Consider the following 17,156-nt stretch of genomic DNA (forward strand, 5'->3'; position numbering starts at 1 on the left):
CGGCTGTGTGTGACCTCATGCGTATGTGCGATTGTCCGTAGCAGGAAATGCATGATGTCAGTCGCCAAGCCTGTTATAACTGCTGGCATATTGTTTGCACAGAGTTTCCATTTTAGTTTCCAGTAGCTTGAGAGGATTGTCAGTGTCAGCGTCATGGGAAAGGAACGTCAAAGGGGGACAGCGCAGACCCCCAAGCGAAGTTCATATCCTGCTTTTGTTGGGGAACTTATAGGACTGGATTTGGCTCAATTTTTTAGTGGTTAATGGCGCTCCTGTGACCAATGTGGCACCCTGGGCGAGATTTTATATGGCGCCCCCCCTCCATTGATGATTTACAAAAGCTTACAAAAGAATTTGAATTTTTAACATTGCCTTTACTTCAAAAGATATCATGCCACATCATTTGAAATATAAAATGGAACATTTCTTTCATTTCACGACTGTTTTGTTACTGTTAGTTTGACAGCAAGCAAAGTCAGCAGGTACCTCACTTGCTCCTCCACAAACCAGCTGTGTCCGAATTCTGTCAGTCAGAAATGAAGGCGAATTGGCAGGGTCAGCAAACGGAGGCTCTTCCTCAGCCACAGGATTTGGTGGGATTTCCAATTGAGGCATTTCTAATAAAGAGAAAATAGTATTGTCATTGGTATACATGTTATTCACAGCATTTATAGTGTTTACAAAAGTAAAATTATGCAAAAACGCACATACACCTTTGTTGGCTGACATCATCAGGTCAAGAAGAGATGAAAAGGTGCTTCCAACCTGAGAAAAGAAAGCACTGTTTCAAATTAATTCGACTCGGCTTTTTCTGACTGACGTCATCGCGCGACGTTGAGTATCGCTGACGTTGAGTCTCTAGCTTGTGGACTTTACCTGCAAATTATCTTAATACTAAAATGAAATAAAATGATAGGCTCCAGCACGCCCCGCGACCCTTGTGAGGATAAGCGGTACAGATAATGGATGGATGGATGGATAAAATGAAAAAGATAGAGATAGTAATTGTTTTTGTGAAAGGATCACTGATGATGTACAGAGGTTCTTCCTGTGTGGAGTTTTTATATGCCTGATAATGTGTTTCATTGGTTTTGGAATCGCCCATTCTCTAATAAATTATGGAAAGGTGTTTATAATTGTTATTTCTGTTTGTGTGGAAACACACCTTTACTTTTGCTTTGAACATATATTTGTTGGCCTCAGTGACTATCCACTTGTGACAAAAAGAACGTTTTATTACTGTTTCTTCAGTGAATGTTTTTTTTTAAACATTACAAAGTCTTGAGCGTGAAATTCAAGCGTCTTCGTCTAGTCTGTCAACTAGGTCGGTTTCCTGTTGTTTTAAATGTTGCCGCCGTAAGGAATTGTGGGTAATCTCCTTCCGTAAAAGGTTGGTCTAGAGCAGTGCTGTAGCACTCGCATCTAAGTCCGGACTAGACACAATTTTTGGTTGTTTCGGACTTGTCTCAGACACAGATATTGGACTCGCGAAAATTTTTTTTTGACTCAACTGAGTACAACTATATTTTTGGTCCTGAAATTAACATGCTCCTTCAAAAAAAACTTGAAATCAAGTTTTTCAGATGGTCAAAGTAACCATTTGATTGGTTAACCTAAGCGCAAGCGCCAAAGTACACACGGTTTTCTTTCAGTCATGTCAGCCTTCAGCGGAGTTATAAAATGCGGTATTAATTCACCAACTGTCACTAACTGGCATTAGCCACGTTGTCTTAAAAACAAACAAAAAAAACATGAAGCAATCTGTCGATTCTGTAAGAAGACAATTTCGGACATATGCAGCACCACATAATTGAACTTTGTTTGACACTAGCAAAGGCACCACAAAAAGAGATAATTATTGTTATGTTTAGCTCTCTGTGCAATCTAAGAAGGGTTAACCCTTTTCTGTCATAAGTTTTACTCTTGATCTCATCTGGACTTTTACTTGGACTTGGACCTTGTGGACTCTGACTTGACTTGGACTCGGACCTTAGTGACTCAAACTTTACTTGGATTCGGACCTTTGTCAATCGAACTTCACTTGGACTTGATAAAAGTGAACTTGACTACAGCCCTGTTCAGGAGTAACGTTTGCTAAATGGATTTTAAAGATCGCATCCAGACACAATTCCTAAGCATTTGTACAAATAGAATGGTCCTATCTTCCAAATACTTCCGGGTCATCTCATTTGGATAGGATACGAAAGGACATTTGCTAGACAAAAATTAGAATTTGAAGAGACCCCAGGAACATGTCTGTGGTTGCTGTGCAAGTGTCTCTGTCTCCTCATTTTTGCCAGTGGGAACTCCGGCCTCAAAATATTTCAGAATTGCCCCTGAATTTACAATTTAGATAAAATTTGCAAGTGAGATCGGTCTTAGCAAGTCTAATTCTTTATCTTTCACATTATGCTATGCTCACCAGACACAGGAATCGAGATCCAGTCCATTGGGGTCAGGACTTGGGTACTTGGAGCACATCTGCCAGCTCATCGAGAAAATTGGCCAGCTGCAGGAGAACAACCTTCGTCTTCAGAAGCAGATCTGTCGCATGCAGAAGGATGACAGGATGGCAAAGACTAAAGAGGTCCTTCAATTTTATTGATTTTCTTGTAAGAAACGCTTCAGATTAAAACAACCAAGCAAACACCATTTAAATCACAAAGCCTGATTATGACTTATTTTTAAACTTAGAATGCAAATTAGAGCAAATACAGTGCATCTATTGCAACAATTGTAATTAATAAGTGATTGTCACCTCATTAAAAATCCATCGTATCTTCACGCTAAAAACAGTTGGGTTAAAAATAACACAATTTTGGGTTAAACCTGGACCAGTTCACAAATTGGGTCAATTTGACCCACCTTTTTGTGTTGCTTTGTACAAAACAGCTCAGTTTTGGGGGTTGTTTTGTACAAAACTACCAATTTTTTTGGTTGTTTTTGCAGAAAACAGCCCAGAAGGTTTGGTCAAATTGACCCAAGTAATGGATCGGTCCTTTTTTTGACCCCAAATTGTGTTTATTTTTAACCCAACTGTTTTTAGAGTGACCAGTCTATGGCTGTGTTCAGACTGCAGGCATATCTGATTCTAACCAGATTCCTCCTCAAGTTTGATTTATAGAGCTGACTGTCCACACTGTTTTTAGCAAGTGTCCAAATGGGATCTGGCACTGTTCAGACTAGGCCACATTATTGACCTGACAGGTTGCTGTAGCAACGACATCGGAACAGAGGAATCGCCCAGCACATGTGTTTGACCACCAGAGCTGGACTCTCCGCCTATATGTGGCGGACTGGTCCGTCACTGACGGACACCCGTTTTGGGGACGATTGATGAATGATGCGAAAAATTTAAAAATAGACATACTAACAAACAAAAAAACATGAAGCATTCTGTCGATTCTGTAAGAAGACAGACGGAAGCCCCTTTATTTAGTCCGCCATTTGTCAGTAGTCCGTCATCAGTCTATTTTTTCACAGGGAGGCTTCGATGGCTACGGCGAGGAAAATAGTGATTTGTTGTTGCTTGGGGGACAGATTTGAGCGAGGGACCAGCCAGCGCTGTGAGTCACTATATCTGTTCAAATGTCGTCCAGGGGGAAGGAGGGGGGCTGTTCAATTAACCCATCATGCATGTTTTTGGAAAGTGGGAGGAAACCGGAGTACCCGAAGAAAAGCCACGCAGGCAGACCTCTCTATTGTGAGGCTGATGTGCTAACCAGTAGGTCACTGTGCTGCTCTCATTGTAACATGTACAATGAAAAAAAAATTATATATATATATATATATATATATATATATATATATATATATATATATAGTATATACAGAGCCCATTGTTTTCCCAGCCCATTACCACACAACGTCGACCACCCCTCACTCGCAGTGCAGATTTGTAATTACTTGTAAAGATGTACACAGTGTCGGAATTACGGAATTCATACGCTTGATTGATAAGTACCTATTTATTTAGTCCTGCTCTGTTTACGATGCAAATGGTTCACGCCCATTTCAATGCCTCACTGCCAAGGAGCTAAATGAATTTCGCAGCCGATACATCAGTGGTTTCTCGATTTTAACCCCTCGATACCTGATCCTGCGCCTTGTTTAAGAGAATTAAAATGGTCCTTCATATTATGGCATTAGAACAACTTCCAGGTCACTTTTCCCTGGAGCAAGGATCTAGGAACCTTGCATTTAAGAGAACTGAACACAGCCAACTTGATTCGCCGCCATAAAGAAATGGTAAAATCGGCATGCAAAAGGTTAACAGTCCTTGACATGGCAGAAGGAAACAAATTTGCTGGAGTCCATGCAGGACTTCAAAGCGCACAAAGTACATTTATAAGCAAGCAGACTCCCCAGGTGGAATGGCTTCCATAGCTGCACTGTAACCAGTGGGATAATTTTTAAAATATATAATAAAGATAATAATAATAATAATAATAATAATAATAATGTGTTTAATTAATTGATTTCTTCACTCGATGCACACCGTTTCATATGTTAATGAAATATATGACAACCACCTGGATCAAATTCACCAAAATTGCATGATACTGCCGGCGCCAGACGTGAAAGGAAACACTGTTGGTATGTCAGAACATCCAGTATGGCGCAGAGAGGTTAACCAAATTCTCAAACAAGTGCATCAAGGCTTGCGCTCGCAGGAAAATCAGGATTTTTTGCACTCAAATAGAACATCGTGTGTTTCTAAGAGGACCGGACGTTAATACAACAACTGACACAGAATGTGCAAGTCCTGTGTGCGTATAGTCCACGACATAACTGGTAGACAGGAAATGTGCATTAGGGACACGGGAAAAAGCAAACTCCAGATAACAAACCCAATACAGATGAAAACACGATGCAAAAGCAAATGTAAAAGGTAATAGAACACAGATCATAACGCTTATGATAGCCTCTCTTTGGTTCCCCTTTCAATACCTGAAGTAAATGGCACATTCCTTTGACATTTTATTAAAAATGAAGAGCATTATTTCACTAATATGATTTTCGCCATGTTTGTATGTAGAACCTGTGTTAGATTAAAATTACGGTGCTCACATCTGGAAATGTGTTTGGTTGGACTGAATACAGAGAGGTTTAACAATAACAACTATAACATGAGAAATGGCAGAAGCATGTCGTCACCTACCCACCCTCCACTGGGAACATCCTCCCACCCCTGATAATGAAGAACTCAAATATCTCGTGGTTATGCAATACAGCTGTTGATCTTCAGGAGGCCCATCTGAACCTTGTTGCCACAGTACTCGGGGTGAAACTCAACTCTTAAGCAAGCAGAGATATTTGAAATTAAACAGGCAATGGACTTCTTTAGTGTCACAATGAAACAGAAATACACTGACATAACTGTGAACATACATCCAATTGTGTCTTTGCGCCGAGCTGCATCGATTATGTGAACATGCACATTGCACGGATAGAGATTCTGTCCAAATGGGACAGCTCTAATGCTATGCCTCGGATGCACCAATTTACCTGGAAGCCAGTGTGAAAGCAGCTTCGGTGCCCTTCAGAGAACTAACAGCTGACTATCCCCTGACTGTTGTTGGACATGCCTTAGCAGTACTCACGCTTTTCCATAAACCTTTAATGGGTTGAATATTCAAGTATCAGACCTTGAAAGCCATAAAAAAGTCTGGTTAGACATGGATTCTTGGACACTTCTACCCAGTAAAAAAACGAAAGCATAAAAACAAAATGCTTTCTCCAGACAAGGTTTCAGGAAGTCATATATACACGGTATACAGTATAAGGATGGAATAACATTCTGGTTGTATTTTCTCCCTTATATATAATCACAGGACTTCTTTCAACACCATTGCAGCTGTGGTGCAGCCACACTGGCCTTTGAGAACATAGGCCACGTTTTGTCACGCAGTGGAACACTTTCTGATCTGTCCACTATCCCAGAAGTCTCCCGGCACCCACTCATGTCACCCCAGAGTAGTAAGTAATACATTTTCATTCATATTTTTGAAAGAATGAAAAATGTCTCAACATTTTAATGTCAGTTAAGCACATTTCAATTTTGAGCTCTTAAAGCAAGGCTGTGTCATATGTTAGTTTTTATTGATTATGACGGCGCCATGTGAACAAAAGCGGTAGTGTTTTGACAAAAATCAACCACATTTTCCATGCGTGCCAGCGCGTAGTGTTGTGAAATTCTGAGCCGTCCTTATAGCGAAAGGAGGAAGTGAGTATGCCGTAAAGCAATTCAGGACATTTGTATTTTGTTGTGTGCCAGGGTTGATCCCATCCTCCTCAAAGTTGCTTTGTGCCAGTAAAAACAATACAGACCCCCTCAGGGCATGAAGTCCCATTCAACTACTGTACTTGTAAGTCAATGTTTCATCAAAAGAGTTGTGAAATTTTTTTATTAAGGTCGATTTTTTGCCCAGTGCTGCTGTAAGAAGCACATTTCTAATTTAATGGAGCTATGTAACAGAGTTGTTTTATTGCCGTGTAAAGGGAATATAATTTCAACCATTCATATATTGTGCATTATACAGTCAATGACAAAACGTGGTGCACAAATTACAATAATTACACCTGACAATTATACCACAATGTTTTCGCAATCCAAACGTTGTGAGCTCAATCCTCAGCTTCAATGTGACCATGTCAAAGTTAAGTAACCTTGAGCAAGAGGTTTGAGTGCCACTTGCTCCTGGTGCGTGGTGAGTCATCAATGTGGCAGTCAATTATTGCTGACCAAACATTACAAGGCATTAACCATTGCAGGGTTCTACATAAAGCCTTTTGGGGTGGTGGCCGCGAGCCAAATAGAGCTCCTGACATTGACGTCATACATCCTGCAATCCACTGTGCCAAACGTAAACAATGCCAGAAAGAGGGGACAAAAGTAGGGACGAGCATTCTACAGGCTACCAAAACAAGAACCAAGCCGTAGTAAATGGATAGCAGCTATAAAAAAGACGGAGAAGTGGGATCCTTCTCGTAGTGGCGGTTATCGCCTGTTTAGTGATCATTTCATATCAGGTTAGTTAATTACTGAATCAGTTAATTATGTATGTGTAACTTAATTGTATAGTCATTTACTATTAAATAACAGTGAAAGACTTTTTCATCCAACTTGGTTTTTTTATTTTATTAAAAAAAATAGAATAAAAAAAAAAAAAATCCCAATCGGCCGAAGTTTTGCCAACCAAACTGCCGGCCAGCGGCCCTGCCAGGACTAGCACTGGCCCTTGTACATCACTGGTGTGGGTCGATATCTCAAATGGCAGAATTTGGTCAATTTGATATGTCATGTCATGTCATCTTCCAAACCGCTTATCCTATACAGGGTCGCGGGGAGTTGCTGGAGCCTATCCCAGCCGTCAATGGGCGAAGGCAGACTACACCCCGAACTGGTCGCCAGCCAGTCGCGGGGCACACAATTTGATATTTTTTTCAAAAATATTCAAAAAAATAAACGTCCCTATGTATGTGTGATATTTTTACAAATTACACACCAATTCTGAGTGTTGAAAATGTCTTGCTTTCTTTGATGATCCATTGTCAATGTTCGGCTGATTCATAAAATGCTACAACAACAAACGTCAATCCACTGTGTAATCTTATGTACCTTTAGTTTAATAGAAGCATCAACACCATAAAAAAGGTAACAATGCTTTAAAATGGTCAGTCTTAAAAATGCAACAGACACCGAAAAGCAAATATAAAGTGCATGAATGATACGAGCAACACAAAAACTGGGGTATTTTGACCCTTTTTTGCCGGTCCGTCCTCCGTTCGCGACCTGGGTACCCTTCCGTTCTCGTCCCTCTGTCCTTATTCATAAAAATCATTGTCCTCCGATATTGTCCCTCTTCCCTTTAAAGCGGTTCCATCCTTCCCACCCAGCACCAGACGTCTTCTGGACGTTGGATTTTGGGCTGAATCTGGTCGGTCCGTCTTAGACTTGATTTAGACCAGAAATAGTCGTTGAAAATTGGGCTGTGTTTGTTGTCATGCAAACATGTCCAAATTTAGTCCAAAAATAGTCATTGAAAACTGGGTTGTGTTATAGCCCGTCCAATGTGGTCCAAATTAGTCCAAAAATAGTTGTTGATAATTGTGTTGTGTTTAGCCCATCCAATGTGGTCCAAATTTAGTCCAAAAATAGTCATTGAAAACTGGGTTGTGTTATAGCCCGTCCAATGTGGTCCAAATTTAGTCCAAAAATAGTTGGTGATAATTGTGTTGTGTTTAGCACGTCCAATGTGGTCCAAATTTAGCCCAGAAAATAGTCGTTTAGATTTGGGATGTGTTTAGCCGTCTTTGTTGTTGTATTATTGTTTTTTATAACATATAAAGTTCTTTGTTACAGTTGCAGCTGTTGTGAAATGCGCTATATAAATAAAGTTGTATTGCTTTAATGCTGCATGATGTTAACAAACTATCGTCTCGAAAATGTAATTTTTCTTTGCAATCGTAATTGACATTTATTAAAGATATTTAAAATACATGTCACTCCCGCGCACCAATTTGAATGGGGATGGACTTCCTGGCTGGCAGCCAATCAGAGTGATTGTCACTGACACACTGACGTTGCAGACTGACGTTGGTGTTTTATACATTCAATTCATATTTAAAAAGTACCATGACACAAAATTGTATGAATTTGTCACAATTCTAAACACATGCAATCTACTATACAAGTGATAGACCATTTACCATTTACCATTTACTTTATGAAACCATGACTGAGCACAACAAACAATGACCTCCCTGCCATGTTAACATACGCATATCACTGAGTAGGTTGAGATTGGCTGCCTCGTGACCATGTCGCATGCATGAGGGCCGATTAGTGGGCCAGACTAAAATCCACTTCTGCCCTTACTTAATCGAGCCATTTTTTTTCCCCCATATGTGTCCGGTCCGTCCCTGGGACGGACTGCCCAAGCTCTGTTTTTCACTTTTCAACCAAATTTAGATTGTAAAAGGATGTCTTTTTAAAGACGTCTTTTCAACTACATGAAAATGACGTCTTTTCACCTTTCACTTTTCAACCAAATTGAGATTGTAAAAGGACGTCTTTTCAACGACATGAAAATGACATCTTTTCACCTTTCACTTTTCAACCAAGTTGGGACGTTTTTTGAACGGACACAAGTGACGTCTTTTCTACGTCTTTTCAGCCAATTTTTGCTGGGTGGGTTACGTCCGCCCCCACCCGAAAAAAAACCAAAAACATCCGTGCATGATGCCGCGGGAGAGATGCTAATGGCAGAGGCTTAATTAAAGCTCATTAGCTGGCTAATTTACTATTCAAATCCGCTTACCTTATCCACCCACTCATGGGTTAACGGTTTGACAAAGCTGTCCTACACAGTGAGCAGAGCTGAGCTCTCAGTTAAAGAGCCTGTACACGAAACAGAAAAAAATATTTTAAAGACTGAAGAAAGAGGGCAAGAATGACCTGTGTGATGGAACGTGTGCAGTGCACAGCGTTCCCACCGGGGCGTTCCCAGTGCAAGTAAGTACGCGCAGTTGGGTAACTAGTGGCGTGTATGGAGGGAATTTTTGTCGTTTGTCCATTTCACCGAGTAGGTTGAGATGAAATTTGGCCGCCTCACGAAAACGTCACACACGAGGGGCGATTAGTGGGACGGACTAAAATCCACCTCCGCCCTTGCTTAGTCCGTCCCTTTTTTAAAACTTGTCGTTCCCCGTCCTCCGTCCCAAAAATGGGCGTCCATCCGGGACGGAGGGACGTACCGTTTCACCCCAGGATGGAATGCCGAGCTCTGCTATTTTGTAGCTATAACAATGAAATGAGACCGCATTTTTATCTAAATATATTAGCAGTGTCCTCCTGAAATGCGACAATACTGTATAAGGATTCACTGAACAAATAAAGTGCATGAAAATACATAGTCACCACAAAGCTAAATCAAGAGCCGCTCGCCGCATATTGTGCAGAGCTGGCATTGTGCGTGGTCTGTTTTTTTACTCATTTTGCTAGCTTGTGGGTTTAATATTAGCGTTAGACGGCCGAGGCAATTAGTACAGCATCTTGCATGCGTCAAGAGGGTGTCATAGACTGAGAGAATCCGGCCACTTTTCAACTTTCAGCCTCTGATTATAAAAATAAACCGGAAGTATTGTAATTTTTTAAAAACTTGTGTAATTTCCACACATCATCTCAGTAAGGTTTTAATATTGTTGCTGTTTTGTATCAGCACTGAATAAAGAAAAAATAAGGTTTGAAGGAATGATGTGCTGAAAGCTGTAATGACAAGTAAAAAAAAAGAGTTTTGAAAAATATTGATTGATTGAATACCAGCCACCGAATAGCTTCAACAATTTAATTTGGGCAAAAATGAACAAAGGTCCAACTAAAAAAAGTAATTTCGATTTTTTGTGTCAGAGGGTAGGGTTAGGTCCCCATATAAATTCACATGCTCAAAAATACATTTGGACTGCATGTTCTTTTTCCTCATGTTTAAGCATGCAGAAAAAGAATGTGAGTTTCAACTGAGTGGACTGGAGAATTCTAAAACCTCACTAGAACGTTCGGATCATAAAGGACTTGCCACTTAATACATTTCTGCCACTTGATAACCTTTCAAATATGACCATATTATTTTAATTTCCGTGTTGACGCCTTTCTGTAATGGATCTAATGCGTATGGCATAAGACAGCATTTCATTTTGCAAACGCTGACCCAAAATCAACCCCTCATGCTTTTGAGTTACCATGTTTACCTTGTCATCAGACACCAGCTCCAGTTGATATTAGTCATGTGGGAATGCAGTAATCATCCCAAAATTTCACTTCAGTGTTTTCACTGCCTTTGTGGATAAAGGCTGACATCTTGGTGGTCCTTCAGGGAAATGAAGGCAAGGGCATGAGGCAGAATTCCTGGCATCCTACACATGACAGGAACATACACTGTCCCATGGCCTGTGGAATGTCTCGGTTCCTCCTCTGAAAGGCAGGAAATTCGCAATTTAGCTCCACAAACAAGGAATGTGTTGTTAGTAAAAGGAGGGAATAACACTGAAAAGCCCACATTACACATATACAGTATATACAGTATGTACTGTATATCAAAATGTGTAAGCTTCAAGTAGTTCAACAAGCTACTTCATTTTGCTACACTATCAATTAATTAATCTGAGAGGTTTCATTTGTGTGTCATGCTTAGCAGAGACTGTAGCTATACTTAAATCCTTAGGAGATTGTTTTCAATGAACCCTCTGGATGAGGAGTATACAAATGGCAGAGTACCGTAGTCATTTATCACTCCTTTCCGTGAAGTTTGTTTTGGCTCTTAAAATGACCGAAGTTGAATGACTCTAACAAGAAGGAAAGAAGTTCTACCTGTATGTGCAGCAAAAGTACTATATTTTTTGTGACAAGGAACAGAAACTATGTCCCGTACCAAAAGAGACGACCACAAATGTTGGGTGCTCATTTGGTTTGGCTTGTGTCAAGTGAAGTTTACCCAATTTGTAGATGCACCATTGATTGACTGGTTTCTGTTCATTCTTCATTAAAATGTTAAGTAACGAAGGAAATGAGAAAAAGAAGACAGTAGTTTGGTGCTTCAAGACATAGATCATATTCCATCTTAAAACTATAGTAGAGGAAACATTTTTATTTGGATTTGGTCAATAGATTTATCAAAAGAAAACATGTAACATCACAAAACAATTGTGTAGTGTACTATTTTGATTTGTTAAAATACAGAGATCGGGTTGGCCTTTGAATCGCGAACATCTGCAAATAATAGATGCCATTTCATTTACATTAATCTTCCTCCCAAAGATTGCTGAATTAGTAGGGATATACCACCAATAAAAAAAAAAGTTCCCACATAAAATTGATATAATTAAAACATATATTTTAAAAAAATATTGAAAAAAAAAATGTGAATAGGTGTGTACGGTAGTATGCAGGAGTCCACTATACTTGATGATAATAAACTTCATACAAGCATGTCATCATACTTTTTATTCCAAGAAGACCCATATTATAAAACATTTTCATTTATAGTAAGATAAAACGGGTAATTTAAAACTTGTTGTGTACGAAGATATCAGAACAGATATCAGAAAATTGTAAAACCGTCTTGAATCTTCTCTGCTTCCAGACATGAGTTGTGACAGTTTGACACCAATCCCTCTGTGCAAAAGAAGTCTCAACCGAATGAGTTATAACGAGGGAGATATCTTCCTCCGTGAAAGCACCGAAGAGCTTTCCATCCCTCATCGGCCGGTGAGTTATGTGCACATGTTGAAGGCCCCTGCAGCAATGTCAGTAATAAGTATTATTATAATTTGGAGGCTGGTAGGATTTGAGTGATCAAAATGTCTGTGCTTGTTCAACTGTTGATAGAACAATGTGTGGTTTTCCACAGAATAGTAAGCTTTTAATGCAAAAGAGGACTGTAGAATTTCACCTTTGTTTCGTTGTTGTTGTTTCAGTGCAAGAGTTTTGGAATGTGGTCTGAGTTTAAAAAGCCTGTTTGAAAATATGTTTTTTGGAAGTATTGGCATTTAGATTTTAATATGTACCAGTGTTACAGGGTAATATTTAGTTTAGTATTTTTCTTTCATAATAATAAATCATATACTGTGTGCTTTTTTGAGGGAATGCGTTCTACTGTATTATAGTGAGGTTCGTGCCAACCATTTTCACTGTAGTGAGTTTAAATGAACAAATGTGCTTCAAAAGGGTCCTTATATAATGAATGTATCAAAAATAATAATAATAATAGTAATACCTGAGTGGGTTTTCTCCGGGTACTCTTTTCCTCCCATAAAGCTGAAACTAAATAAGGCAATCAAAAGAAAGAATTGCATGGTTTTATCATGCTCTCCGTATACATTGAAGTAAAAATAATCGAAACAGGTTTTAGGTACTGTAAATTGGCCCGCAAAATTGTCATTGTTTTCATTTATAATTTTGCATGTAATGTTTTGCTCCTATGCATCAGATAGGTGATTATGACACATGGGGCAGAGTCAAGGACCTGGTGAAGAAATCTAATATGAGAAATAAGAGCAAACTGGGATCAACCACCACCTCACTGAAGATGTCCTGTCCACAACTCTACAGGTGAGCCTCACCTTCTTGTACTGTTATTGGTATGTAGGAACATTTGTGTTTACTGTGGCTTGGTTGGGTGAAAGAATCTTTGGAACTGTTCTTTTTGATGAACTGATTCAAATGATTCAGTTCACTTAAAAGAATTTAAAAGACTCCCTTTGCCACCCGGTAGCTCTGCCCCTGACTGCTACATTGTCCTGTTTGCTCATTTAATAGGGAATGAGTGCATAAACACCAAGAATTAATTATTCATTGAAATGAATTTTGAATCTGAGGCTGGCTATAAATCATAACGCATGAAGTTTTCCTGGAACTTGTGAATGTAATTGACTTACAGAACTTGAGGAAAAAAATGTCACAATCTAAATATGAAAATACCTTATGTAGTGGTAGCAGTCATCAGCTAGTTAGGACTTGTGCACCACTCCGGCTAACATGCTATAGCACTTTGAAGAAGTTTTTTTTTTTTTTTCTTTTTTTTTTTAAATTCAGTAGAGAATTAGTCCAGTTAAAGTAATTTAATCGAATTAGTGTTTAGTGCTTGAAACTGATTTAATGTAAATGCACGTTGTGGATGTGCTTCTGCCATGTCGAGACTCTAGTGCACTACTAGTGTGCTATTTTTAAAGAAAATGAGAGCAGCCACTTTGGCCGTGATTGAGGTTGGCTGTGACCACTCCCACAACGGTATAACCAGCCTCTTTCTGATACGCCTGCCTGCGCAAGACTGCAAAATTAACCAACATCAGGATACCCACATCTTTGCAGAATTATTCCATGCAGCATTAAGATCTCCATGAAAAATAGAGCCCTTTGATGTAGACATTTTGACAAAAAAATATCAAACTCACCATGGCACCATTACAACCAATGTAGTTGTTCCCTACGTTTTCCCAATACTCAAAAGGCTGTTGTAGGTGAAAAGGTCACCTGATGGCATCATCCTTTTCTGTGCAGTCTCTCTACGCACATTTGATAGCTTTTTGAAAGTCGCCTCCGACCGAGCTTCTTTCTTTTCATGTGGAAAACAAAGTGAAAATGATTCCACTCCTGTTGTCTTTTCTTTAGCAACAAAGTTTCTTGATGCTTTTCTGAAAAGTAGTAGCTAGAACGATTGAAGAGGTTGCTAAATACTATGAAGAAAAAAAATCACAAAGATGACAACACTGTCTGTGCTTTTGTGCAGAACGGTTGGGGGTATCAAACTCATTTTTGTTGCGGGCCACGTTGGGTTAGGTTATGGATGATAATGATTTCTGTTTGAGCTGAGAATTTCACTTTATGATTGCTTGGATTTTTACAGGCCTGATGTGGGACGAAGGGAACCTGATGATAGAAACAGGAACTCCATGATTGTCTTGGGACACACCAACAAACTGCAAATCCCTTGGCTCCAATGAATAATGAGGTATTGCAAACTGCTGGAGTCACTGATGGTGTAGTGGTTCACACGCCTGAGTTTTGTGCGGGCAGCGTGGGATCGGTTCCCGCTCAGTGACGGTGTCTGTGTGCGTGTGTGCCCTGCGACTGTCCGGCGACCAGTTCAGTTCTGCCTTTCGCCCGTAGTCAGCTGGGATAGGCAGCACTAGGGTTAGGGTTAGATTTAGTATTAGGGTTATCCTGTACAGGATAAGCGGTTTGGAAGATGAAGATGATGATGATGACGATGATGCAAACTGCTGTCAACTTAACTCTCCAGTGTCATAGAGTTGATATGTCTGTAGAAGCATCATCTGCGCTAAATGTGTACCTATAAATGCCACGGAAATTACTGTATTTTTAAAAACTTTTCAACCTAAATATTCATTATTAACATATTTATTACAAACTAACTCAGTCAAATAAAATAAATAAGTTCCATTGTTGCTAGTTTGAAATGCTGCATGCATGTCAGATTTATATCACAATCACATCAGTGATTTTAACTGTTCCATAGCTAATGCTAGGTTAACTTAATGATCTGGCCACGGAGCCCCTTTTGCCTGGAAAAAGTGCACCGTGGAAGCAAGTTTGTATAGCAAGACCTACAAAACTCAATGAGGTTTAAATGGCCAAAATACCAAGCCGTACAATTTGTTAGGCAAATGGAGCTAAGATTCTAAAAAGCAGACATCGTGGTGACTCTCACAGTTGCGTCCGCTGTTGATGACAGGTGTAAAAGGTGGTTGAGACCACCATATTTAAAAGGTTTCACACTTAGCGTTAATAGAAAGTTTTCACCATTACAGTATTATTTTTATTTTTATTTATTTATTGTATTATTAACTGAGTGATTCAACACAGCAGTATTAACGTGCACTTAACGGGCATTTATCAACATGAACGTAAGTAACACCATGTCATGTGAGGATGGCGACCCCAAGTGGACAAGTTCTGTATGTGTACTTTACAGTATTAAGTATACAGGCCCATCGTGTGAGTTAAAATGAGTTGTCACAGTGCGCTGAAATGACAGATGCATGGAAATGGGGAAATGCATAGTTGAAAGGCGTTTTCTTACTGGTGATATTGGCTTGACTCCTCCTTGTGACTGGCTGCAAGTCAGCCCTCAGAAGCTTCAAAACTGCTTGCTAAATACAAGTTAGGTCACATGAATATTTGAACTTGCCTTTCAGAAATGCTATTTACAGAGGAAGTCAACCCAAATATATTTTTTAAAGAATATCTTCTATGCAGGCCCACTAGTTGAAACAACTGCTCAGGGTTCAGGTAACGACCAATCACGGCTCAGCTTCAGAAAACAGGAAAGCCGTAATTGGTCGTTAACTGAGCCCTGAGCAACTGTGATGTCATTTTCAATCGACAGAAAGTACTAAAATGTCCGCCCCCTGAGATGGCTAAAAATGGGTAAATTAACTCTTATTCCACAAACGCAATATTTATCAGAATGCCTTGTTTCAACTAGTGGGCCTGTATAGAACATATTCTTAAAAAATTGCATGTCCTGAATTAAACACTGCGCCTCCCATAACGCGTAAAAGGAACTTCTTGCAGTTTTGTTAAGCAGATTACTCGGCGCGCCCAGATAATGGATACGATTGCATGCGCAACTACGGTTGCCAACTTTCTCACTCCTAAATAAGGGACAGGTGCACGGTGCCACGGTGGTGTGAGCATGATGTATGAATTTGGGATTTTTTTCCCTATTTTTCATGTTAATGCTGAAACCACACTCATGTAAAAATAAGAAAAAATGAAAAAACTGGATAGTGTTTTTCACAGGACAGCGATGATATGTCACCTCATATGAAACCACAATTTGGCTCTTTTCATTAAAAAACGGGTGTAAGAAATCTGAAATGTAAAAGAGGAGTGTGACTCACCAAATTTATTTTTTCTCTGGATATTTCTGGCTGCTTCTGACTGATTCAAGCAGTCTTCTGTCATTTTGCGCAGCCATAGAGAAGTACTTACATGACAGGTGGAGTGATTGTGGCTTGTTCTGAATTGACGCTTTATCTGACCTAGGACCTGTCATGTGTAGTATTGAGAGTCTCCATTAGGAGCGCTGTAATGTGCTATCACTGTTTAAGAACCAGCAATGTATGTTCGAGCAAGTATACAAATAAAAGACATTGAGCTGCCAACTCATCTGTGTCCGTCGTTATTGCTAATCGATCGCCACCCAAAGCTTTACTAAAAGCATCTTATATTACCGGATCGGTAGATTGCAGTTTTCTGTGTTTGCAAGAGTTGATAGTCAATATACGGGATATTCAAGGTCCCGTATGGGACAAACCAAATTAGTCCAAAATACGGGACGTCCTGGCTAATACGGGACAGTTGGTAACCCTATGCGCAACCCTTTATTAGATCACGTGCAACACACCTACCAACAGCGTGCAGAGTCTGTTATAGAGTGACCACGCAATCTACCGTCTATTATTTGGGATTTTAGTAAACCAGTCTCACTATGTACTGTCATGTTTTAAGGCATTCACCACAACTCCGTTTCACCGTGACTGCCATGGAATCTGGCCTGCCGTGTTTATTAACCCATGTTGTTTCAGGCCGATCTTGTTATGTCCACGGTGGCCTTAAACCTGATTGTGGTTGC

At 39.7% G+C, this 17,156-nt stretch overlaps 1 protein-coding gene and 1 long non-coding RNA gene across 5 annotated transcripts in view; one reads left to right on the plus strand and one right to left on the minus strand.

Annotated features, from left to right (window-relative positions):
• The window catches only part of LOC147139420 (uncharacterized), a 37,333-nt gene that overhangs the window by 18,401 nt on the left and 1,776 nt on the right, over window positions 1-17,156 (plus strand). The window contains exons 3-7 of the mRNA XM_086046085.1: window positions 2,426-2,587; window positions 5,835-5,979; window positions 12,141-12,265; window positions 12,987-13,108; window positions 14,403-14,507. Of these exons, the coding sequence (XP_085902211.1) occupies window positions 2,426-2,587; window positions 5,835-5,979; window positions 12,141-12,265; window positions 12,987-13,108; window positions 14,403-14,499 (651 nt within the window). The 3' untranslated portion in view covers window positions 14,500-14,507. The remainder of the gene's footprint in view (window positions 1-2,425; window positions 2,588-5,834; window positions 5,980-12,140; window positions 12,266-12,986; window positions 13,109-14,402; window positions 14,508-17,156) is intronic.
• On the minus strand, window positions 377-16,554 carry LOC147139421 (uncharacterized). 4 transcript variants are annotated; one of them, XR_015088811.1, is made up of 6 exons: window positions 16,423-16,554; window positions 15,600-15,669; window positions 10,750-10,972; window positions 2,423-2,544; window positions 714-765; window positions 377-617 (listed from the first exon to the last, which is right to left on the minus strand). It is a non-coding gene; the product is annotated as an uncharacterized LOC147139421 (long non-coding RNA). The 4 variants fall into 4 exon arrangements; XR_015088813.1 differs by lacking the exon at window positions 10,750-10,972; XR_015088810.1 differs by lacking the exon at window positions 15,600-15,669 and having other exon boundaries at window positions 16,423-16,544.

This window comes from Filicampus tigris, chromosome 11, assembly GCF_054856515.1.
Source record: "Filicampus tigris isolate MCC_2025a chromosome 11, RoL_Ftig_1.0, whole genome shotgun sequence".
Classification (NCBI taxonomy): Eukaryota; Metazoa; Chordata; class Actinopteri; order Syngnathiformes; family Syngnathidae; genus Filicampus; species Filicampus tigris.